Source organism: Trachurus trachurus (genome assembly GCF_905171665.1).
Source record: "Trachurus trachurus genome assembly, chromosome: 18".
In the NCBI taxonomy this organism is placed as follows: Eukaryota; Metazoa; Chordata; class Actinopteri; order Carangiformes; family Carangidae; genus Trachurus; species Trachurus trachurus.
In genome coordinates this window covers 14425518-14451668 of record NC_139909.1, presented here as the reverse complement: position 1 = coordinate 14451668, position 26151 = coordinate 14425518, and the positions used below count along the sequence as shown (strand labels likewise).

General features: G+C 43.0%; 1 protein-coding gene across 1 annotated transcript in view; it reads left to right on the top strand.

Annotated features, from left to right (window-relative positions):
- The window catches only part of arhgef40 (Rho guanine nucleotide exchange factor (GEF) 40), a gene marked incomplete at its 5' end in the record, with an annotated part of 30090 nt that extends 8199 nt beyond the window's left edge, over nt 1-21891 (top strand). The window contains 17 exons of the mRNA XM_083993516.1: nt 240-356; nt 1146-1244; nt 1408-1559; nt 2478-2616; nt 2767-2886; nt 4214-4405; nt 4527-5036; nt 6140-6543; nt 6909-7158; nt 7876-7965; nt 9625-9831; nt 12043-12222; nt 12399-12579; nt 14728-14838; nt 17189-17298; nt 19087-19130; nt 19366-21891. Of these exons, the coding sequence (XP_083849642.1) occupies nt 240-356; nt 1146-1244; nt 1408-1559; nt 2478-2616; nt 2767-2886; nt 4214-4405; nt 4527-5036; nt 6140-6543; nt 6909-7158; nt 7876-7965; nt 9625-9831; nt 12043-12222; nt 12399-12579; nt 14728-14838; nt 17189-17298; nt 19087-19113 (2889 nt within the window). The 3' untranslated portion in view covers nt 19114-19130; nt 19366-21891. The remainder of the gene's footprint in view (nt 1-239; nt 357-1145; nt 1245-1407; nt 1560-2477; nt 2617-2766; nt 2887-4213; nt 4406-4526; nt 5037-6139; nt 6544-6908; nt 7159-7875; nt 7966-9624; nt 9832-12042; nt 12223-12398; nt 12580-14727; nt 14839-17188; nt 17299-19086; nt 19131-19365) is intronic.
- Between the last annotated feature and the right edge of the window lie 4260 nt (nt 21892-26151).

The following is a 26151-nucleotide window of genomic DNA, read 5'->3' as shown; positions in this document are numbered from 1 at the left end:
AATATGTAAGACTCTCAGTAGAAAGGAGGAAGTGTCTCTCTGTAGCCATGAGTGCAAATATTATCAGCTATATTAAGTCTATTATAAACATAGACACGGGCTCATGTTAAAGCAGATAAGAGTCTATATTCTCAAGGCTACAGCACAATCTCCTCATATCTTGTTTTTTTTGCCTAATTTTCTATTATCTCTACTTATTTTTTTCCCCCATTGTGTCATTTCCTGTCTGTAATTTCCAGATCCACACGGTGCGAGGGACGGGGGTCCTGCAGCAGTACGTAGACAAGCAGCAGCTGCCCATAGACATGGATGGAGACTTCACCCACTGTCACTCAGACTGGCTGTCCTTCAGACTAGTGAGCGTCTACTGTTTCATCTTCCCCCATTCCCATCGTAAATTTCTACACCCCATATAGTTATTTTTGTTCATTTTCATGGTGGAGATTTACTCACTTCGAGTCTCGGGGAAACTGAGCAGCAGGAAACAATCACCGGAGGCGTTTAAGATCGGCCGATAGCCGCGCTTTTGCTAAATTAACCAGATTTATTTTATTTGCGTGAATCACGTCCAAGCCAATCCCTCATCTCACAGCGTAGTTGTTGCAGCCTGAGACCTGCATGAACACGTAACTTACAAGTGGGGTGTTAAATCTAAAATATCAGAGCTGGAGAATTTAGACCAGTGTGAGGCTGTGTGTGAAAATCTGCCATCTGTTTCATTTCTCTGTTTTAGTTCTTGTTATTTTAGGGAGGGTGGGAGGAAGGAGGAGACCACACTGTGTTCATGTACAGTATATATATATTTAAAAAAACACTGATGTTTGACCAGTTTACTTCAAACATTACATTAAAAGTGAACTTAGAGTGTGAGAAAGCACATTTTTGAGAGGAAGGAGCTCTTGACTGGAGGGGGGTGTCAGCATCTCGGCGATTTTAGAGATTAATACTGAGGAAGGAAGAAAAAAAAGAAATTTAAAGACTCTTAATGGGTTTTCCCAGACAGTTTATGTAGCTTTATCCAAACAGATTAGACTATTTTCCTGTCCCCTGTACTTTCTGTGACCTCTCTGTGTCTGCTTTGATTGAATACTTAGGACACTAATCTTAAATCACTGATTTCACTTCTACTTTTTTGTCCCTTTCAGAGCCTGGAGAGTCTGACTGAGCGTTGTGAGAGCGCCCTCTCACTGCTGGGAGAAGCACTGCAGTCTATGGACACCGAGCCCATGCCAGACAACATCAAGGTCCTCTACTGTTTTTTTGTGTGTTTTTTTGTTTTTACACTGATGTGATGAGTCAAAATGTGATGTGTCTCGTTTGTGGAAGCAAAGTGCAAACTTCTTTTTGACACTTGTTGCCACACAACGGCCTCTATGGAAACATAATAACTATGTTGGTGTTCTTCAGGCGGTTCCTCTGAGCATCGACAAACACAGGCAGCTCATGGCGAGCGTCCTGGCCGACCAACGCTTAACTGAGCTGCAGCAAAGGGGCGGAGCCTGGCTGGCGGGGTTGAACAATAGTGCGTCGGGGCTAGCGCAAAAATCTCCAGACTGCAGGTAACAGAATACATTTTTATACAATACAAAGAATATTATATTACCAATAAAGTAACTTTATGCCACATTAAGTATGACACCGGAAATTACTACAGCCAGTGAATGCATCTCCACGTAATGAACTCATCAATGTAATGAAAAGAAGTGGAAGAAGTTGTGTGATAATTTCCAGAACTCTACAATCATTATTTATAGCAGCTTGGTTAATCATAGGGTTTTTTTTTTTGTTCTGATGCTAATGAGACTGCAGACTGCTTGGATGTACATTACACACAGGCCGATTGAAGTCGGACTATTTTAGATATGATGAAGCCATGACGAACAGAACAACAAGTAATTAGGCAAATATGCCGAAAACCGCCGTGCACAAGCAGCGTGGTCTCCAGGGGGCAGGGGAGGGATGTGCAGGTCCTCTCTCTCTCTCTGCACAAAAGCCTTTTGTGTTTGATTGAAGGATTATTTTGTCAAGATGGAGCTATAGGTTAAAAATATTCCTCATCATGAAAACAAAGTTGTTTGTTTTTAGCCAGTAAAAAAAAAAACGGAAAGCAGAAAAGATGAACATCAAACAGAGGACAGAGCGATGTAGCTTGTTTGTTTGCGCCCGACTGCAGCTTAAAGATGATCTGAAGACTGATGTATTTGTAGCTGTTCCTCTCCAGTAATGAGTTTTGGCTCAGTCTGTACAAGAATGAGGCCAAAGACAAGCACAGGCTCAGTGCTGATTTGATTCCTTTAGCCTGACAGTTGGTCTACAGGAGTTTTTGTTTTTTTCCATAATCACATCTTTCCTAGCAGTGATCTGTCTGACATCTTGAATTTAAAAAATAAATCAAACAAAAAGGAACATTTCTCCCTTGTTCTTCGGTGACAGCCTGGTAAATTCTGGCTTTCTTTTGTTTTGTTTTGTAATGTCAGGGCCGCTCTTGCCGCGACCTCCAAACTCTACGACAGCGTGGATGACGCCCTCCATAAGCTTGTCCGAGAGTCCAACCAGAGAGGTCGCGACCTGGAAGCTCTGGGACGACTGGCGGGGCTGGTGCACAGACTGGAAAAGGTGAGGAGTGAGGAGGGAAAGAGATGACCATAACCTTAGATATTTAAATTTCTATTTCTTGCTTCGTATATAATACTCCCTTAACCTCATGACTCGGTGTGTCTGCCGTGTACTCACCCTCCTCTCTCCCTCTGTGGCTTTATTTCACAGTGTGATAAGGAGATTGAGCAAGTCCAGTCACAGCTGGACGATTACAAGGACCCTCCTCTGTCCCTCAGCAGACTCTCCCTCAAGCAACAGAAGTTCAAGACCTTCAGGGAAACAGCAAATGTGAGTGGCCTATGTGTCACTCTTCATTTCTCGCAAGAGTATCAGTTAAAAACTCCCAGAATTGACTACTGTATCATGACAAAATTAGTAGGCTATAATGTTTAGCATCAAGAACAATCAAGACATGGAGACCATTTGACTCCGCGGTTACCTTAAACTTTAGCAACTAAAAATAACTTTTAACTGGAAATGCGAAAGTCTCTCATTTCTGTTGATGTCTCTATGTGACCTACAACAGCAAATGAGGCCATGGGTGGAAAGATAAGCTATTTCTTAATAGTGTAACTCAATACCTTCGGGAGGCAGTGGTTGGGTCAGTCCACTAGACAAAACGATTTGTGGCACTTTATGCAGTATCATGCTGGCAAAACACTACCGCTTTTGTCCACAGGGGTCGCCAAAATCAACACAAGATGAACGTTTTAAAAAGCAAAAGCTTTAAAATAGCAAAAACCTATGCAATCAGAGTAAGAATTTTAAAGATTAGATAATCTCATGAAACTTGCAAACATAAAGGCTTTAATGACGAGGCAAAAAAAACAAATTCTTTCTCTAATGCTAACATGTCAGTTATAAGTAAATTGTAGGTAGATACAGATCAGATATTAACGATAGATCCTCTTTGCTACATTTCCTAAGCATGGATCCTTCTTATTATTACCATTGCTGAAGCAGTCCTATTGCAACAATTATTACCATTTATGGCTAAAGTGGCTGCTGTGTAGCAATGTTGGCTTTAGAATAGTTTTGGTAACAGGTAACTGTGCTAGCTGCTATAGGCTACTAGCTATGATAACAGTTGTGCTAGCGCTAGCCAGTATCCACTATGCTAACAGCTGTAGGCTACAAGCTGCTATGCTAACTATCTGTGAATTAGTGCAGTATGTCATAGAGTTTCTTTAGATTAATTTCCCCGGTTTCTTTCAAAAGGATTTTTGACTTTAAAAAACTCAACAACAACCTCCCAGTCCTGTTTTTGTCAGCCACAGCTGCCGTCAAGCTGTGCCGGTCTGAGTGACCCACAAAGATCAGGGGAGAAATGGTTCCTGTTAAAAACCACTCAAAGACTTTGAATCTACCTATTAGCCTTTGCAGGACCTGTAAGCCACACATGTTATAAGTAAAAGTTTAAAATGTAAACAGATTTTGGAGCTCACTGTGGTGCAGTACTATATTTGTGTCATTCTTCTGGATGCTGGCGAGTTACCATTATTCCAGTCATGAATTCCCCTAGTTTATCTTGTGCAGCCTCCACAATAAACACTTGAGGGTTTTTTTTTTTTTGCCGGGGCAAAGACTTGACAGAGGATCTTCCTGAATCCTTTAGGAGCTGCACAGTGAGACTCTGTCAGTGCTCAATGAGCTGGAGGGCTGGTGCGAGCTGGACTGGGCAGGCCTGAGCCAAGTCCAGATCCGACTTCCTCCAGTGAGGGAGAAGCTGAGAGACATGTCCCACTGTCTGTCCGACTGCTGGACCACGCTGGACAACACACAGAGGCTGCTGTCCACGCTGACTGAGGTAGGGCATGCAGCGACAGGAAGACATCTGTTAAACACACAGGAAGCGATGAGCGCATGCACACTGGTGGTTGAAAATCTTCCTAAAGGGCAAGTACGAGTCACCTTTCCTCTCTCCGCAGGCCACCCAGTGGTGTGATGCAGTTTCCTCCACCTCCTCCTCTTCTTCCACTTGCCCTCTTGCCTCCCTCCCTCCCATCCCCCCGTCACGTTTCCAGGACGCCCGGTCTTTAGCGATAGAGCTCGGCGGCGGGGCGCTCCTGGACCTCTGGACGCAGACCGTAGAGCGCTACCAGAGGACCGTGGCGCAGGTCAAGCCCCGCTTCCTACAGTCCGACAGGAGCCAGAATCAGGGGCAGGGGAGGCCCAAGATGCCCTCGGCGAGCAGCCTGTGGGACCTGATGGGACCGGAGGGGGAGGGCGACTGGGGGCTGGGAGCTGGAGGAGGGGAGGGCGGGATGCAGTCCTGGGGATCGCTGGCATCGCTGTTCAGGCCGCAAACCTGCTCCACGCTGAAGATAGGAGAGGAGAGAGGGAATAAAAAGGAGGGAGCGGGCGGAGGAGGAGGAGGAGCAGGAGGAGCTGGAGGTGGGAAGTTCCTGCAGAACCTCTTGAACCCTGCAAAGAAGAGCGTGAGTGGATTTTGTTCGATTTCCATTTCTGTTTGGTCGAATGTTCTTCTCTGTTTCTTCAACCACACACCGATAACAAGGAGAAAGTGTAACTTAACTTTACAATCAACAACATTGTACCTCAGTTGTTATTCACTCTGGTCGTGATCTGAAATTAATTAGTCTAATAATTTGAACGCCTTCAGGTTAGCACAACTGTTTAATTGTTTGTTTGTTTGTCTTCAAATTTAGGATCAAGATTTTAAAACCGCCATGGGGAAATTTCCCTCAGGAGGTTTGCTGAGTTTTTAAAAACACTGTCTTGGTAACCTGAAAACAAAACACAACAAATAACCTGTTTTGCCTCCGGTCGACATCTCAAACGTCCCTGATTCCACTCAAATTATTTCAAAAGTACATTTTCATGTTGATCTGTACTATGTAATGAAATTAAGGGGAATACTTAACAGTCGTATCAGATATTGAATGATATTTTAAACAATGTTAAGATTTACATTCCTGTCTGCTCCTATTTTTGTCCTCAGCAGTTTCTCTATTGACTTTCACAATATACATCTTGCACCACATGTGATATAAAATGACATAACATAAAGAATATTATATCAATATTGACGACTCGCAGAAGAAATTTACTCTGGCCTTCGCAAAGAGACGCCCTCTGTTTTTCTAACTGAACATGATACGTATCCATGTCCATGAATATTTCAAAGTAGAAATATGGATCTTTTGGTTTGGTGTAAAATGATTAAAAGAAAGAAAATTAATTCCAGTTTTGATTTGTTTTTGCGCAACTTCAAAAAAGGAATAAAATCGCTTATAAGGAGAGGAGGATTTTTGAAATGATCATACAAGTTGCCGTTATCAGTATTTTTTAATTAATAATGGATCGGGGCTGCTCTTTTTTTGGTTCAGGTTTGTTCCCCCAGCGCTTTTGAAAAAAAAATATGAATGAGTATAATGTGAAATATTAACCGCTGGGCAGCAGACGGGTGGAGACGGTGGAGGGTCCGATATCTCCCTCAGGACTCGTATGAATGAAGAATGTCTAATATTAGTCAAACCTCATTGTTTCTAATGTCATGTTCACGTCTGCCTCCTTCCAGCCCACCGAGGCCCCGCTGCCTCCTAAGCCTCCCAGGAAGCGCCACCCCAGCTTCGACCTGCAGGCCCTGCTGGCCCCACGCAGAGGCGCCGCCACCCCGAAGCCCGCCGAATCCCCGGTGGGCGGGGCGAGCCGCAACTCCCCCATGTCGTGGCTGGGGAGGCGGGCGTTGGCCGACCCCGTTATCACCACCAGCATGGCTGCAGCCATCCCTGGATGGGGCACTGCAGGAGGAGGAGGAGGAGGAGGAGGAGGAGGAGGAGGAGGAGGAGGGGTGTTGATCCGAGGAGTGGAGGTCAGCAGCAAGGAGGTGGTGGACCACACGGGGTCGCCGCGGCAACACGTGCTGCTGGGGAGGACGGAGAGGGAGACGGGCACGGACAGAGGCGGCTCAACGGCTCAGAGGTTTGTTTTATGTGTCGTTTGTTTACTTCTTTTTTCTCCTTCCTTTCTCTTTTACAGCGTCTGACTCGTCTCAGATCTACAAAACAAGAGCGACATTATCAGTAGGAGGAGGCCAAGCTGAGATGAAAGGGAGACGTGATTCATCCTTTTATGGATAATTTAAGCAACAACTGAAGTCGGTCTTAGAGCGATTTTATCAGCCAGCGTGCAATCTTAAATCATTTTTATCATCGCTTACTGTTTGATCTCTGTCCATCCCTTTCTGATATCTCCACTCCTACGTTTGTGTTCAAACAAACGCACTCATCCTGTTTGTTTTCTGTTTTGTTTTGTTTTTTTCTCCTCCCCTCTTCTTCCTTTCCCAGTAAGCTCTACCTGCTGTGGTGCAGGATGCTGAGCTCGGAGCGGCAGTACGTGGCCGTGCTCAGAGGCGTGGAGGAGACGTACCTGCCCCTGCTGGAGCTCTCCGACACGCCGGCCTCCATCAGGGGGAAGGCCGACGCTCTCTTCCCCAGCTGGGCCAGCCTCAGCTCCTTCCACTCGCAGAACCTTCTCCCCTCCATGGAGGGCGCTCTCGTGCAGAGCTTGTTGCAACAGGACTGCTTCAGCAAATACGTGAGTCCGGCTCTACAGGCTGAAAGCAAAGCAAATCACAAGAGTTACATACTGATCTTTAAATTATTTTAGTATTTGCAGGATTTCTTGCTTCTGACTTGTTTTTCCATTCTCAGATTATTCCTGTGTATCTTTTTTTATTCTTTTTTATTGACCTGAGGATGTTTATCCATCAATATTTGAGAAATAAAATACATAATAAAGGAATATACATATATATTTGTACAGTACAAAGATGTATTTCCTCTCAAGCATTACATGGCCCTTCAGGTATATCCTCAGATGCTTCTGTTACAATTCAGCAAAAATAAGACTCATGTCGTTTTACTTTGAAAGGCCATTTCCTGTGACACAAGTTTAACTTCATTAGGGAGTTAATTGTGCTTCATTAAGAAGAAGAAAAATCTGAATTGATCTGAATCTGACAAATAATGAATGAAGTAAACGTTTTTGCATTTACTTATGAGCAAGAAAACAGAATCTAAGAATAAATCTAAATATGTCTTTTCTTCAAAGAAAAAAAAAAGATGCATCTCTTCCTGTGCATGAGAGGATTTTATCACTAGTCGGATTATTGTGGCTTTGACTTGAACTTTTAACAAGGCACAGCAACAGGAGGGAAATAAGACAGAAAAAAAAGACATATGGATTAAAAATATAGATTTTTTTTCTATGTAAAAACATCAATGACAAGGTTTGTATTTGTTCTCCACACAGCGGGAGCAGTTTCTGCAGTATTCCCACTACATCAGAGCCAAACCAGAACTGGACTCTCCTCTGGTCACACAGGCCACCGACTTCTTTAAGGTGAGATTCATCATTAATTAAAAGACCTGAAACAACATGACTGTATTTTCAACCTTAGAGCTGCAGTAAATCAGTGACAGTCTCATAAAAAAAAAAAAAACAAGTTCAGAAGGGGATTCATGCGCCATGTGGGAAAACTATGTTCAACTAAATATTAATCATAGCAGAGGATTTGTAAGGAATGATTGAAAAATATGTCTGGAGAGGAACTTTAAGCCTCTCAGTCTCCAAAACATCAGCTTCAGTTTAACCAGTTTTTTCCTTAAGTGTCAGAAAAAAACAACATAATTTCAATTAGAGAAAAGATCCCATTGTTCCCACTGGTGGTCGCACATTCCTCAATCCATACACGTAATATTAAACCCATGGTGGTAAAAAATTAGATTTGGTTATTGTCTTTTTCAGAGAATCTGTTAAACCACAGTGTGAGATCGTCATTATGAGTAAAAAAGAAAAAACACACACACATCACAAGCACAAACCAATTAAAGTTGCTTTACTCAACAGTGGCAGCAATTAAAAATGAGCTGTGTGCAGTAAAGCTAATTATATGTTTAATATATACTAGAAAAGCCAATTAAAGCCGGATTATAGAGAGAGTAATTTGAGCTTGTAAGCTACAATTAACTAAAACTAATATAATCGACAGCATCGTGAGATTACTGAGAGGACTTTGTACAAGGAGGTGTCACCGAGCTGAGGAGCAGTTCTGAGGTGCGGCCACCGGGGGGCGGTGTGGGCTCACGGTGCAGCAGCAGAGAGCAGCTTTAAAAACAGCTTGAGCTCACTGTGGGTTACGGCTGCAGGCTGGGTTTATGGTTTATGGTTATCATGATGGTGATGAATGCAAAGCTGGTGCTCGGGCTAAATGACGCCGGTGATCACACTCAGCTGAGGTGGTGGCGATGATCGATCGTCACGGCGACAGGCACAGGAGCAGCAGCACTACGCGGCTCCCGCACAATTTTTACACTGTAAAAATGAAGTTTTTGGTTCTTTTTTCAATTTAAGATTTAATGGAAAAAACAATAATTGATCTGAAAAACCGGTAGATTAAAACAAACTTTTTTTTTTCACAGCCCTCTCTCCCCCTCCCTTCAAGAAGTTTGTGCTTTTTGTCAGGCCATCATTGCAAATAAGAACTTGTTCTTAATGATTTTTGCCTGGTTAAATAAAGGTTAAATTAAAAAAAAAAAAAAAACAAACATTGTGTCATCATACTTGAACTAAATGAGAAACATTTGTAAATCATATAAAGTCACAGGTTTGTGGAAGTCTGAGTTTCATTTAAATGTAAAATATCAAACTAACGGTTATTTTTGGGTAAATAATGTAATTTCTAATATACATAATAATGATGATTTCTCTTTTTTTCTACAATACACATTAAGAAAATTAGTAAAAAAAAATGCATAAACACTTGGGTTTCTGGTCACTTCACCTTCATCGTGTGTCTGATGTTGAACTTGAGACATTTGAAGTCTTTCCTTTAGATGTTTCCCTATTTGTGCAATGCATGATGGTTAATAAATCTTGCCACAACTGCCTTTTATGTTGCAATGTGTGGTACTGCCATTTTAGGGTTATTTTGGAGCCTGAAGTTTGTGATGCTTTTGGATTTCACCAACAGGTGTTTCTATTATTTTTGTCTTCCCACAGTCCAAACTCCCGGCAGCCTCCCCCCTCTCCCCCCTGTCCTTCCCCCACTGCCTCCAGGCCCCCACTCAGCGGCTGGAGCAGTACTGCGAGGCCCTGGAGGAGCTGGGAGGGTTGAACCCCGCCTCCGACTCCGCCCTCTCCACCCTCAGACACGCCCAGCGGCACGGCGAGGACCTCAGGGCCAGTGACCTCATCGCCGGATGTCCGGTGAGAACGCCTGTCCCAGTTTATGACTCTGCAACTGTGAATCAAGTCCCACTTTCTTTTCTTAGAGGGAAGGAAAACTAAGTCATCTTGATGATGAGGTCAGGCCAGAGGAAGACACAAAATCACTGGATTTTGTGTCCACTGTGGCTTTTTATCTACGGCTCATTATTTACAGGTTTTAACAGTGTGACGGTATTTATTTTACATGGAGAAAAAATGTCGACTTCAGTTTAACCAAGTTTTAAATTCTTTAAAGGGATAGTTCACCCAAAATTCAAATTGCACTCATTATCTACTCACCCTCATGTCGACTAAGGGCTGGGAGAAGTTTCAGAGTTATCCGTGGCTTCTCTGAGTTACAGGGGGTCTCGGCGTAGCAGTGCATGTCAATATAACGGTCGCAAATGGATACAACTTTTCTTCGTAACAAAAAGACACACCAAAAAACATCCAAATACCTCCATGCTGCTCGTATGTAGTCGACATGAGGGTGAGTAGATAATGAGTGCAATTTGAATTTTGGGTGAACTATCCCTTTAAATAAAGATATAAAGCGCATAATCAAAAACTTATTTACATTTCCTCTAAATTTTTCCAAATAACATAATCAAAATCAGATATTTCAAGTTTTAATCCTTACAACATTTTTCAGTTTGGGACACGACATAAGATCCAGGTGAAAATACCACAACTTAATAAACAGCTGCTTTGCATCTGTCTTTGATTTGAACTAAAAAACAGCGAGAGTTTTCTTTTATCCTGCTCAGATCACAGATGGAGGAGGAGAGTGGCGGATAAAGGACAAAAGAAGTGGGAGGAAAGGTGGCGTTTTCTGAGACAGACCGCAAGGAATAAAACACTTTGGTACCACGAAATAAAAAAAATAATACCCTCTATACCCTCTATTTAAAAAAAAAGAAAACGTTAGAGAACATGGTATCTACTTGCCCCATATTGTGCTCCTCTGACACAGCAGTATCATTCAGAGCTGGTCGTGACAGACAAATGTTCAACTCCCACACACACTCACAACAACACACACACACACACACACACTATCTTCTCCTCCCCCTTGCGAGTGAGGGGAGAGATTACGGCAGCACAAACACTATTGAGCTACTTCAAATCACGCTGCAACAGCTCTCCAAGTAAAACGCCTGTAAGTGCAGGTGTGTGTGTGTGTTATGTGTGTGTGTATGGGTGGGTGTGGATGTGGGTGTTCATAATGTGTGTGAAGCATCACTTATATCGTGACCCACACATCTCTAGAGGTTTAAAAATAAAGTCCCGTGTCACCACTCGCTGGTAAATTATCGGCCTTTTTAATTTTATTGTCGGAGGTTGTTGTTTTTTTTTCCCCCGTCTTCTTCTCCTCTGGAGCAAACGTTTGTTGACCTGTTTGCTGTTTGGTTTTCACGTCTAGCATTAAGTCCTTCAGGAGCATTACATAACGTTTGACTTTTATCAACCCTTCTCCGCCTCTGTAGGAAGCCGCAACGGCAGCAGCGCCGCAAAGTCTTTTACCCTGTAATTGACATGAACAATAAAGCCACGTTTTTCTTTTTTCTTTTTTTTTTTTTTTACAAAAGGCATGAGTCAGCCGACCAATTAGAGCGAAGATCCAGCAGAAAGAAGCATCCTTGTGAAGAGGGAATATGTCACCACGCGAGGCACCGTCATAATAATGCTCCTTTGTCCTTTCTTTTATTGAACTGAGAATAAAGCTTTTCAGTCTTTGTGAGTTTAAATGTCTCGCAAATCCAGACTGAACCGAAAACAACAAAAAAAGTCAAAAAAATAAAAACATTGTAGCTCATGACAGGTGATAAAAAATCTCAGCGACCTTGTAAAAGATAATAAAATGTCTGATATTTTACGTACTAACCCTTTAAAATGTGTTTTTTTTTTCTTAGAATATTTTACCTGCTGTTGTTTTGTTTTTCATTATAATCCGCTTCATTTTCAAGGTATTGTTATTTGCTTCGATGTAATTAATGAATCCACAACAACTTATTTGAAACAAGTTAAATTGCTTCAATCCGCTGCCAAAGAAAACAAGGTTTTAACTCGGTTCAAGGCTAAATGGCCTCTTAAGATAGAAATTAAGATAGAAATGCCAATGAAGGCCCCAAGCCTGGGCCTAGGGCCAAGATGAGCGAATCCTAATGTGTCTATGTGTGTGCGTGTGCGTGTGTGTGTGTGTGATGTCAGATCCCGGTGGCGGAGCGCGGCGAGCTGGTGCGGCAGGGCGCACTGACGGTGTGCGGAGGAGCCCGGAGGAAACGTGCAGGCGTGAGGAACGTGTTCCTCTACCAGCACGTCGTCATCTTCACCAAGCAGAAGAGCCCCAGCCCGGGACGCATCGCCTACAGCTACAAACACAGCATCAAGGTGCACGGGACACACACACACTAATACATACACACCACATCACACAATCTGCTCTGGTAACTCATTCTCTCTCTCTCTTTCAATCGTGTTTTATCACCTTGTTTCCTTCCATTCCCTCTCCTCCTGTTGATCGATTCGTTGACTCTAACTAACACCTCCGCGTTCCCTTCGCGCAGACGGGCGAGATGGGTCTGACTCAGAGCGTCGGCGAGGACGGACTCAAGTTTGAACTCTGGGTCCGCCAGGCGCCGCGGACCAAAGACTGCATCACGCTGCAGGCGCACGACAGGGAGGGCAGGCAGGTCTGGACCCATGACATCGCCCATCTGCTGTGGACACACGCCATCAACAACACAGGTAGGGTGTGACCCATGACCCCCCCCCCTCACCCCCAGGACCCTCAACTTCAGCCTTCCTCTTAAAAGAACCATGCTCCAGATGAGCGGTAGTGTAGCAGAGATTACAGAGGGAGTGTGGACAGATTAGAAGAGGAGGAAGCTGCTGAGAGTCTGATAAATAAGCGACATGAATGGTAAATGGACTGCACTTATATAGCGCTTTTACTGGCCCTGTCACTCAGAGAGCTTTACACTACACGCCATACTAACACAGAGGGGAAAAAAACACTTTTATACCACACACACACACACTCACTCACTCACATTCAAACAAAACATCAAGGGTAGTTGTGTGCAGTTCAATTTCTTGCCCAAGGACACTCCAGCATGTAGACTGGTGAAGCCGGGAATCGAGCCACTGTCTTTGTGATGAGTGGACGACCTCGACAACTACACACTATCAGGCATAAGTGATAGCAGCCACTACTGTAATATACAGTAACACACCTAAATTTCCCCAGTGAACTGCTGCCCTTTGGGTTGCATTGTGGGTAATATAGGCACAGAGAAGGAGATCTTCTATATTGATTTTAATTATGAACTAAACCTACTCTTTAAAAGCTCCATACAGTTTAAAGGTAGACGATTATATTAAAACTCCATACAGTATAAAGGTAGATGTTTGTGTTAAAGCTCCATACAGTATAAAGGTAGATGTTTGTGTTAAAGCTCCATACAGTATAAAGGTAGATGTTTGTGTTAAAGCTCCATCCGGTATAAAGGTAGATGTTTGTATTAAAGCTCCATACGGTATAAAGGTAGATGTTTGTGTTAAAGCTCCATACAGTATAAAGGTAGATGTTTGTATTAAAGCTCCATACAGTATAAAGGTAGATGTTTGTATTAAAGCTCCATACGGTATAAAGGTATGTTTGTGTTAAAGCTCCATACAGTATAAAGGTAGATGTTTGTATTAAAGCTCCATACAGTATAAAGGTAGATGTTTGTATTAAAGCTCCATACAGTATAAAGGTAGATGTTTGTATTAAAGCTCCATACGGTATAAAGGTAGATGTTTGTATTAAAGCTCCATACAGTATAAAGGTAGATGTTTGTATTAAAACTCCATACAGTATAAAGGTAGATGTCCATGTGTAGTGTGATTATAAAGCAGCTCTAGGTTCTATATTAATACTGTGAAAGTATCAAAGCCTCAGTCCACAGAGAAATGCACACAGCCTGTATTCAGAAACTGAGCCTTAAAAAAAAACAGCCGTCAGGACTTCCTGTCACTTTGTGATGTCACAACAAAGCAGTCACCCTAAGCCCCGCCCACCACCTGGACCCATCATTCAACAGTTTGCAGGATTTGGTTTCTCTGAGTGTTTTAACCTGAAATCTACATTTTTAATTCCATCACTTGGAAAACAGGCAGCCAATCAGAAGAAAGCATCTCAGCCTCCTCTCTTCTGATTGGCTGACATGGACCTGTTGTCACTAGAGCTCCAGGGAGAAGCTATTTTTTGGTTCGTAAAACTGCAAATGTATCTTCAAAGACTCTTCAAAATAAAACACATGAAAGCGTAAAATATGGACCTTTAAGGAAGTCATGTGCAGCGAAAGTAATAACAAAGTTGTCACCTAATTTTTTTTGCACCGGTTGTTAAGCAGGAAGTTTACAGTAAAGGACACTTTTTCCAGCTTTCAGCCTGAATCTCACCATTGGTATGCGGCCTAACCACAGTCAGTGGTTTAACTGTCCTATGAGTGCAGGACAGATAAAAGATATCAGCATCAGTCCAGTCTGCCGTTTGATTTTTGTTCATTTATTTATGCCCAGATTTCCTCTGCACAAAGAGCTGCTGGCTATCGCATGTCATAGCCATAAAACGCTGCATCTCAGTGTCGCTTCCTGTAGCTGGCTTAGATTACAGTATCACCCAGGACAAGATGCACCGCGGCTGGCATCAAAAATGAAAACCGTCACATTTTTTTTTGGCAGCAGTTACCTAGAGCTCGAATGGTGCTGTTCTCACCCGCCCAGACAATAAACAAACAGTGTTTTCATCACCCTCTGATGACCTGTCTTACTGTATTGCCTCAAAACTCTGAAAACAAACAACCTAAAACATTTTTTTGGGATGATTTCTCCTGTCTCCTCTCCCAGAGTTGTGTTTGAAGGAGTCACTCTGCATGGGAATTTCCAGTAAGCTGCTGCTGGACGCGACAGGAACTCCCAACTCAGAGCTGGACTCCATCTACAGTCTCAATGACAGAGGTAAGATCGAGACGGCTGCAGCACTTCTATTACAGTATGTGTGGGACACCTCAGGTACCAGAGGCACTGAGAAGAGAAGATAAAGCATTTGCATGAAATATTTGAAACGGAAAAGTTTTTTTTTTTCTAAGGGAAAACTGTTCGAAAGTTTAAATTCTTTAAGGATTTAAGCATTTGATCTATTTAGAGATGCATCGTTAGCATAATTGAACTTCTTATCTTATAGTTGCTGTTGTCATGTTTTGGGAGGAGGGAAAAAAAAGAGCTCTCTCCTTACACGTACAGAAAGTCTGAACCTTTTTTCAGCTGGGAGGAAGTCGGTGGGTTTTATGTGACCAGATTGGATTACTGGATTGTTCAGATGTGCTCTCTGAGCTGAGAGCGATGTGGCCCTGAGATTAGGGACAGGAAACAAAACGGGTCCTGGGTGTATCTCCCCATGTGACAAGGTAATAATGTGGTACATGTTTTTTTTTTGTTTTTTTCCCCCTGTTTTTTTTTTTTTTTTTTTTTTTTTTTCGCCCCCGAGCTACTCTATGAATTTTTGATATTCGTCTCACACTGAGAAATTCTGAAGAGCTGTGACGTGCCTGCAGAGAATATGGAGCGCAGTCAAGAAGCCTGACTATGGAAACACATTTTACTTGTGCCACCATCAAATCCCATCACAACCTTCACTCCCATGTCTCAGTTTAACTGTGGCTTTATCTGGGCTCTTCTACTGAATCCACAAGTAAAGATCACTGGGACTCTGCTGTGATGTTTAAACAGCCGACGCAGATTTATTTTATTTATCTTAATCCTGTGACGGCTCTCAACTGAACCGAGATGATAAAACTTAATGATATTAATCTGAGCAGCATGCAACTGAGGTGAATTTGTTGTTTGAAGTTTTTGTTTTTCATGTGATAAGGCTTTATAGCTTTGACTTTTTAGCTTTTACCATATATTAGATATTGGTATTAGAAAATATCCATCACGCTATATCAATTGATTAGCCGTTTGGTGTCAAAATGGGATAGTAGTAGGTAAAACCTAAACAATTAACTGAAACAAGCTAAAACGTGATAATTCCTGCAAGTTTGTCATTCATGTAATTAAACGTCAATATTACAAAGTAAATAATATGGTATTATAAATAAATAAATAAATAAATAAATACATATCTATCTAACTAACTATCTATCTATCTATCTATCTATCTATCTATCTATCTATCTATCTATCTATCTATCTATCTATCTATCTATCTATCTCTATATCTATCTATCTCTATATGTATCTATCTCTCTATCTCTCTATCTATCTATCTATCTCCTCATTAAATAAAGTTCAGTTCATGTTTAATGTCGGGGGCAGAGATATGTTGTCGGGCAGCAACATGAAATGAGAGAACACACTCAATTACATTAAAGTCCATGAGGAACAAGCAACCAAAGAAAAGAGAGCAAGAGACTGTCATTATCTTGCTTTTACTTAATGCTATCAGCAACATTAGCGCTCCCTGTCTCTCTCTCTCTCTCTCCACCTACACATATAATCAGCAACAGGTTCAAACAGTTCCCTGTCGGAACACTCGGAGCGAAGACATTATCCTGCCGGAAAAAAATGCAGAAAATGACTCAACTTGATAAAAAAAAAAAAAAAAAAAAACCATCAGAGGCAGGTTGGAGAAAAAGTTATGATCTCTGTCACAGAGCAGACTGATAGTATAGGCTATGACCGTATAAATTAGATCAGAGACGAGGGATCAGACCACGGGGTTAAAATATGAGCGATTGAAATAAAAAGCACTCAATTTAAAACACCACCCAAGTCTCCAAAGGCCCGTGCTTGCCCTCAGAGCCACGGTGATTTCCCATGCATAGCTGAGTGTAATGCACATACTGCTCACCAGGTGTCTCATTGAGTGCAGCAGCTCAGGATTTCAATGCATGAATTGTCCTCTGGGACGGAGCACGGTGTTAGAAATTCATTGAACAGGATGAGAAAAATGCCTTCTCACTCTGACTCCTCTCCCTTTGTCTTCCCCCCGATGGCTGCTCGGGCCTCCATTTTTAATTCCAGGAAAACATTACAACTGGATGTTTTTTTTTTTTTACATTAGGGAAAGTAAATAGATGCACTGCCTTAGGGTAAATGTGGAAAACAATCCACGGCTCTTTACATCATGCAAAGACGGTGTCATTATTTGGACTTGTCGTTCATCTACCTGACGTTTAAAGAGTATAATCTGTTTTATAAGTGTGTTTACAGCCGGCTAGGTAGTGTGTGTTAACCCACAACCATTACTCTCTCTCTCTCACACACACACACACACACTTACTCTCTCTCTGTGTCTCTCTCTTAGTTCACAGTAGCTGCTCAGACTCCTCCTCTGTCGGCAGCCAGAAGGAGGGGGGATCCCCGGCGTCTGGGAGGGACCCCAGGAGAAGCTCTGGATCAACAGGTTACTCACAGGTGGGTTCACTGTGCCTTCCCTCCAACGTCACACACACACACACACACACACACAATCAGACAAATACACCTCCGAGTTTGAATATAGAGAAACAACTCCCCAACCCTTCTCCACGCTTAAATATAGATCTGAAATGTGAGGAATGTGAGATGAGGAGTTGAGGGTTAGCTGGGCTTTTCTTTCTCTCTCCCACTGGAACCACAAACTCTTTCACAAGGTTAAGATATCTTTCTTTCTCTCTCTCTTTTTTTTTTAAAGAACGTGGGAACTTTACCTGCATTTCACAAAACACCCTAACAGGATGAATGGATTAGTTCTATTAGTGTAATGTTAGATGACTTTAAACTGAGTTCTGGGGGAGAAAATTGATACGGCAGAGTATTGCAATATTTTGTGTGGCAATTTTGCATTGATTCATTGACGCATTATATAAAGTGCAAATACAAACTGAAGTTTTAGGTACTAGAATACTTGGATAAAACAGATGTTTTCCCTTTGGGACAAAAGGAAATAAACCACAACGTATCACGAAATGTGCGCAAAAACCGTAGCACAAAAAGCAATAATATCGTATTGTGTCGTTAAACATGAACAGTTAGATGTTCCTCAGCTCCATCACCACCAAACCCTTCAATCTCTTTTCTGTTTCTATTACCTAAGGGCAAAAGAATGGTCCATTATTATGTTTATTAATAATAATCATAATCATAATAATAAAGCACTTGTTTCTGCACAGTAGTGGACTGCACAGATGAGAAATGAGGGCAAAGGAAGCAGAGATGGCATGCAACAAAGGTTTTCAAACTGAAGACATTGTCTCAGACGCCTGAAATTTGTCATTTTCTAATCTGCAGTAATTTGCCAGATTTCCAGCCCCAAATCTTTTTCGGGCAGGATTTGCCCATTTTGGTTTTAATCCTTTGTCTCTCTGCTGATGTATTATACATTATACATAAGAGGCGATATTTTCTTTTTTTTCCGCTCAAGTGTTTTGTTATCCGTGCAAAATAGAAAATTAATCCTAAATGTTCTTCAGCTGCCGTGGATTTGCAAAACAGGATTTCACAAAAGACACTTTTCATCACTGATTCAGCTCCCGAGGCTCCTCGTTTCCCAGGACTTTCCCCCACGTGTCGGCTAAAAATGTACGTTCGGGGCCTAGTGTACTGTATGTGAAAACATCAGCTGCCACTGTATGTAACCTCTGTCTGAGATGATTGGAGTCATCAGGCGTCTGGAGCTGAAACAGTTTCACTGAGGTGATTAAAAATAAAAAGTGTCCTTCAAACAGCCAAAGCTTTTTTCCCCCCCCACCTTTTCCTTTTTCTACATGTTGGTAAAGTGAAGTCAGAGTGTGTGCATCTTCTCAGCCGTAGGTAAACACAAATACCTGACTTGCATCTCCATGGTAGAGTTTAAATGAATTTACTCTGCCCACACACACACATACACACACACAAACACACTTGCACGCACACATGCACGTACACAAACACATCCTCTCAATCTCCTTATCTAGCAAACAGAATATGACAGATTGGCAAACAGACTGCGCTGGGAACAGATTGACAGACAGACGGACACACGCAGCCAAAACAGATAGGGCAAACACACAGACAGCGATATGCACATATTCAACAACAGAGGGAGGATTGCCGCTCGCCGTGCACGCGCGCACACACACAAACGCGCGCGCACGCATGCACGTGAGCATCGGGTACGCACGCACACTTTAGCGCAGAATATGAAATGTGACTGTTTCTGTGTTTTCTTTTCTTCCTCCTCAGAGTCACTCTCCCTCTACAGCTGTGTAGCTGTCACCACAATAAGAGTAAGTTACTGTTAAGTCCGTGTTTCTTTCATCTCCCCCCCCCTTCCTTTCTGTTACTGCTCACTTCACGTCAGCTGCTCATGTCACTGCGTTGCTCACTTTGTGATTTTACACCTTTTTTCCTTTTTTTAAAAAAATAATTTCTCCTGAAAGAAGGATTTGTGTAGACTTTGCAGGAAATATTAATATTTCAATATGTATTAACCTCTTCTGCTTCCTCCCTCTCTTTCCTCAGAAACTGGACTTTTTAAGCATCTCTACTCCACCTGTGGGCGAGACGAACTGGAACTTTGGGAGCAAGAAGACAAAAAAAAAAAAAGAGAGAGAGAGACTCTCGGACTCTATTTGAACTTCTCCCACATGCTTGCTCTCCTTCCCCCTCTTCACCCCCTTAAAACAAATAAAATGCCAGCAGATTAGCTGGAGCAGCGCTGCTCTGCTCTGCTCTGCTTTGCCTTCTCCCGTTTTTAAACCTCCCAGCTCTGATACGAAGCCCCCCGAGAAAGAAAAGCTGTGTCCAAAAAGGATCAAAACTGCCCTGTTTAAAAGCATGACAAGCACCAGCAGGGCTCTCTGCACTCCGCCATTTTGGATCTGCCAGTCTCAGTTGCTGGCAGAGTCATTGACACCAAAGGCCCTTCAGCCACACAGTGCGGCCATTGTCTGCCCCGCAGCTCCCCACTAGGCCAAACCACTTGGTCTGAACCACTGACTGCCTGGCTGGCTGACTGTACGCATCACATGCTCCAGCATCTGATAATAAACAGGAAGTAATATGCAGGGCGTAAATCCACCGTAGGATTGCAGATTTGGAATGTATTATGTACTTTGTCATTTTCACAACGCTGAATGGACTACTGTAGACTTTCTCTCTCTCCCTGCCTGTGTAAAAATGCGTGGCATAGGCTAGGTGTGATTGCATCTATGTAAATGAGGCAGGGGTGGTGTGAGCACACACACACACACACAAATACAGACACACACAGTGTCCCTCAACACATGCAGTCATTCTTATTGTTATGAGACAGTGGAGCACTGTTCACATTCACATGCTCACACATACTCACTGTGGCCATTTTAGAGCCTGGCACAGTGGCTAAATCAACGACAGGCAAGGTTGCATCTCAACACGTACAGTGAGCATTGCCTTGATGATGATGAATGGAAACATCTAACGGTATCATATCTTACTGCTATACGTCCTGTTAAGCTAATGGTATTGTTTTTATTAACAGATCTGAAGGCGACATTGTATTTAGTCTTCTCTAAAGTGTAACTTATGTTAGCAAACATGGTGCCTTAAACTGTTCCTCAGTGTACCGATGAGAACTGATAATGAATTTAACGTCATACCTTTTAATAGAAGATGCCATACTCTATATTCCAAAGTATAAAATGGGTGTATGTGCAATGTTGCTTTGTGTACAAAGAAGTATTGTCGTTACATGTAGTCTAAGCTTTCCCGATTGGAAGGCGCTCTCCATATAATGGAGACATGTGGGTCTCGATGTGCTATATACTCTGGTTTTACTGGTTTTGTGCTTGCAGCCAAAATAGATGAACTACATCTGACTGGAATTGAATCAAATATGACTTCATATAAAAACCCCAAAAGTAGAGTAGACTGCTTTACTGCTAAAACTTTAAAGACTTTATAAGCTAATGCAGGGTGAGAGTAAAAGATTAATACCATTCCTTTGACTGTTTGGCTAGAGGAAACAGCAGGTTAGCTAAGCTTAGCTTGGCACAAAGACTGGAAGCAGAGGGAAACCGCAAGCCTGGCTTCACGAGAAGGTCACAAAAAACCTGCCATCGACTAAATCTCACCAATTAAAACATATCTTGTTTGATCAATCCGTACAAACGATAAGGGTATTGGCTAATGTTTACGGCATCTGCTGTTCGCTTGAAAAAACGTTTTAAAAAATTAATAAATAAAGGCTCTAATATGTCATTTGGATTAATTTGTTTCTGCCTTTGCAACTTTGAAATTTTAGGAAGTACGCTTTAATCCATAGCTATGTAATGCCAAAACTAAAGTCTCTGGTGCAAAAGTACAGCTATCTCATAAACTTAAATTAGCATAAACACCAGAAGCAATGGTAAAACCACAGTGTTTCATTTTAACACGACACAGTCTAGTGAACGAAAGATGTGTTCACCAGTAAACTTTGGAGTTAAACTTTGGTAAGTTCAGACAGTTATACTGCTGTTTCCCACTTGTAGCGCTAAGCTAAACTCAGCTAAGCCAACTGCCTGTTGCCTGTAGTATTCATGTTGTCCTGAGGCGGGAGAATGGTATCAGTCTACTTATCTAACTCTTGACAGGAAAATGAGCAAACACGACGTGGAAGCATTCCTTTTGAATATCGTGTCTCAAAACGAATGGAACAAAAGATAAAAATAACTTCTGTAGAACAGCGACTGAATCACTCTGCCAAACTTACTAATGGGTCCATTAATAGAAAAACATGTGACACTGTTGTTCAGATCCTTCAAAAACTGAAAACTCCTATGTACACACAAACAGCGCTGGATATGTACTTAATAATGCACAGCGTTACCTGGATCCTGTTATTTTATATTTCGATGCATACTTCACACAGTGATGTAAATTCATATTTCATTGCCAGCAAGGATGGAGCCGGTAAAACCAATCAACATCCACTCACTTGTTTTGATTGTGCAGTGGGTTTATCAAATAGTATCATGCTTAAGGTACAATATGAAACCATCAGGTAGCGAGTGATGGGGAGGAGTGCGTGTGTGTGTTGGGTGGAGGAGGGGTGTGTGTGTGTGTGTGTGTGTGTGGGGGGGGGGGTCACGCCTGTGTCTGCAGACAGCGGTGGCCGTTTTTGTCGGCGTTATCAGATTTAGCACGTTTCATATCTGCATCCAAATTCAGAAATTGCAAATGGCTATTGAGCCGTTTCTGAATCAATATGTAATTTGTTGGCTTGGGAAGAAAAAAAAAACCCTCCCCGTATACTTCATAGCCTTTAGCTGTTTGGTACATTGCGTTATATTGGAAGCAATGTAATGAACACCATCTTTCATTCTTACTGCGGTATAGATTGTCATATGCAGAATCCCTTCACTTTTGTACACCGCGGAAAGAAGGCAGTATTAATGTATAGGAACTTTTCCGCCTGCTACTTTTTCTACTACGACACACTCCGCCTGATGTTTACAATTTCTTTTTTTGAAGGACTGTTTGGAAATGCATGTTATGCTTACTTGATAATTTGACATTTTTTTTGGTTTTTTTCTACTGTTCTGTGTTGAATTAAAACTGGATGGAAGCTCCAAATCTCTTGTGTCTGTAAGATTTACGAAGCCGGTAGGTTAAAGGTTGCGCTCGAAACCATGTAGCAGGTCTAACCTCAAAAAAACGAGGCCTCGCAACCTCGTAACCTCGAAACAGGGTGTAATGAGTGGGGTCTCGTCTCTGAAAGCCAGCTGTGCTGCTGCTGCCGCTGCCTCCGCTGCTGCTGCTGCTGCTGCTGCTGCCTCCACCAGGCCTCACAAAAAAAAAAAAGAAAACCCTCAAATGATTAGATAACTACAGTGCAGCGCCATATCAAATAGTTCCAGGGATCAAATTCTCTAAAGAAGGGGAGGGCAGTTTGAGAGCATGAGTGTGTGTGTCCATCTGTGCATGTGAGGGACATGGAGAGAGGAATGAGAGATAAAGGGTGGGCAAGAGAGGGAGGGAGGGAAGGGGGGGGGGGGGGGCAACAGGAAGGGGCAGAACTGAAGGGAGAGAGCGAGGGAGCGACAGAGGAGAAGGACAGGAGACAGTAGGTGGGAATGATGGGAAATGAGCGAGGGCGAAGGGGCAGACAGACAGAGAGGCACAGTCAAGGGGAGAGCAGGAGCACGAGGGGGAGAGGAGGAGGAGGAGGAGGAGAGAAAAAAAAGAAGAAGAATAGAGAGGGGGGCTTATAGAAAGAGGGAGACACAAAGTAGAGTTAGAACTTTTTTTTTTTTTCTAATGGAGAGAACTAAGAGAGGGGCCGAGAGAGCTGCAGAATGGATGAAGGAGAGAGAGCGAGCGGGGTAAAAGGGGGGATGTTGACAAAGCAGCGAGACTGTGGCGAACAAAGAGAACGTGAAGAGAATGAGTCGGGGGAAACATCAAAGGGATTTTTCAGGCCCGGTTACCGGGACAACAGACATTTGCATGCGATTAGCTTTTTACATCATATTAAGAAGGGTTAGGGTGAGGGAGGGGAAAGGAGGGGAGAGAGAGAGAAGGGGAGGGGGGTGATGGAAGGAGGGAGGCAGGGAACTATAGATCATACACACACACACACTGTATGAGATAGTGTGAGGGAAGGAGGGAGGGAGGGAAGGAAGGAGGGGGGGAGGAAAAAAAAAGAGAGAAAGAAAAAGAGGGACGTTGGTCATCTCACGCGGATAAACTGACTTATAGGCAGCCAGCCAAGCGTTTCTTTTGTAAATGAGAGTGCATGTTGGGGGGAGATACAGTAATATGCCGGCGCAGACATTTTAGCAAACGGAGGTCAGAGCTGCCACAGACTGTGTGTGTTTGTATTTGTGTTTTTTTTTTCTTCTTTTATTCTATTTTCTAAGCTTTTCAAATCCAAGTTTGACACCAAAGATGTAACACGTTTAAAAAAAAAAAAAAAAACAACCCCCACCACCATAATGACCTTTATAACAAGTCCGCAAACGCTGGTTATCAGCTTTTTTTTACGCGAGATTTCTGTGAATTTCATTGCAATTGCGTTATATCAGATTCATCAATACGCTTTTTTTTTTTCCTCCGCCACTTTATTTAACATTAAAAAAAAGCTTTTTTCAGAAGCAAAACCCACATTATATTATATTATTTAAGTAAAATAGAAAAAATAACGACGTAAAATTGATTTAAATCATGATTATTGATGATGTATATCCTCAAATTCCAGCACAATAATCGTATACAGGTGCACTCATGTGTGACAGTGTGTATACCACACACACACACACACACACACACACACACACACACACACACACACACACACACACACACACACACACACACACACACACACACACACACACACACTGTCTAGACTCAGGTGTGTACAGTATAAATATAAATACATGTGGATCATCATATAGTATTTGATATCCAACATGGATTCACATAAACACCTGGTTGTTTGCACACATGCAGAGCATACATCACTCTGTCGTAAAACACACACACACACACACACACACACACACACACACACACACACACACACACAAACACACACACCTTCCCTGCAATCATAAAAGCCATTAAACATGTTTCTATGGGCACACACCCTCCAGCGTTTTACACATGTAATATTATCCCACCATATCTCCTCCTCCTCCTCCTCTACCTCCCTCCCTCTCTCCTCCCTCCCTCTCTCCTTCCTTCCTTCCCTTCCTCCCTCGCTCCTGTCTCTCCATCAATCCACGTCCCCTTCCCCTCCCTCTTTCCTCTCCATCTCCATCTCTCTCTATCCATCCATCTTCCTCCCTCCCTCTTAATCTCCACCTCTCCCTCCTTATATTTCTCCTCCCCCTTTTTTTTTCTTTCATTCCCTCCTTCTCTTTTTTTTTCTTCTTTCTCTCTGGCCTGCTCTGCTCTCTCCGTCTCTCTCTCTCTCTGACTATGTGTGTGTGTGTGTGATGCTTCAGTGCCCTCAGTATTGTGGCTGCATTGTGCCAGTAGGCGTCGCCGCGACAGCCGTTGTCACGGCAGCATTGTGATGGGGGTGTGAGGGGTGGTGGGGGGTGATGGTGTGTGCATGTGTGCGTGTGTGTGTGTGTGTGTCGGGGGGTGGGAGTGTATTACAGTATCAATACCCTGACACTGCGACAAAAAGGACAGCAGCCGTAGCCACATATCACTCCACCTCTGCACTCCTCCTCCTCCTCCTCCGCCGTCTCCTTCCTCCCTCCATCCCTCTCTCCCTCCCTCCTTCCCTGTGACCCCCACATCTCCACCTCTCCCTCCCCTCCTCCCCGAATCAATTCCTCCTCCCCTCCTCTCAATTGATTTCCCACCATATCTCACTGAATATGTACATATTGATCCCCCTCTCCTCCTCCTCCTTCTCCCTCCTTCTCTTTCTTCTCCTCCTCTTCACCTCAGCCTCATCCCTCACTCTTTTCTTTCTCTCCTTCTCTTGTTTTTACTCAAACATCTATCAGATTTCAGCCCCTCCATCTACGCCCTCCCCTCCTACCCTCGCCCCTTATCTCACTCCATCTCTCTCTCCCTCTCTCTCTCTCGCACACACACACTTTCCCTCATCTTTCATTTCATCTCCCCTATTCTTTCCCCCTCTCTGTGCCATCTCTTCTGCTTCCCCCCCTCACTTCTTCTCCCTCCATCACACCTCCCTCCTCGTCTCCCTCCCTCACGGCTGTTTTTTTGGGTTTTTTTTTTTTGTTTAGTGTGTGTGTGTGTATGTGTGTGTGTGTGTGTCTCTGTCTCACTCACTCTCTGCATATTAATTGGTGCATTTCTGCTGCGGCGGAGAAAACAATCAAAGCGTCGGGGCGGGTGATGATGCCACTGTGGCAGCCGCAAACACGTACACATATGTACCGTGAGCATACACACACAAACACAAACAGACAGAAAAAGGGGGGAGACACACACACACACACACACACAAACACACACACACACACACAAACACACACATAGAGTACAGTTGCAGGGACACACCATCAGACAGCATGCATTCATATATGCACTTGCATTCACATCTATCTATAAGCTGCTGACATGCAAAACGTGCAAACACACACACACTCACACACACATTGATTTACTATGTACACACACCGAGACGAGCATGCACCCGCACATATGCCACAGACTTAGTCAGTCACTCTCAGATACACAATAGCAGGCTTACAATGGCTGATCCAGGAGATATGTTCTGCGTCAGCAAAGACATTTGAATTTCCCAGCCAACATTTACCTTCACACAGAACGGCAACACGTCACATTTAAATGTTA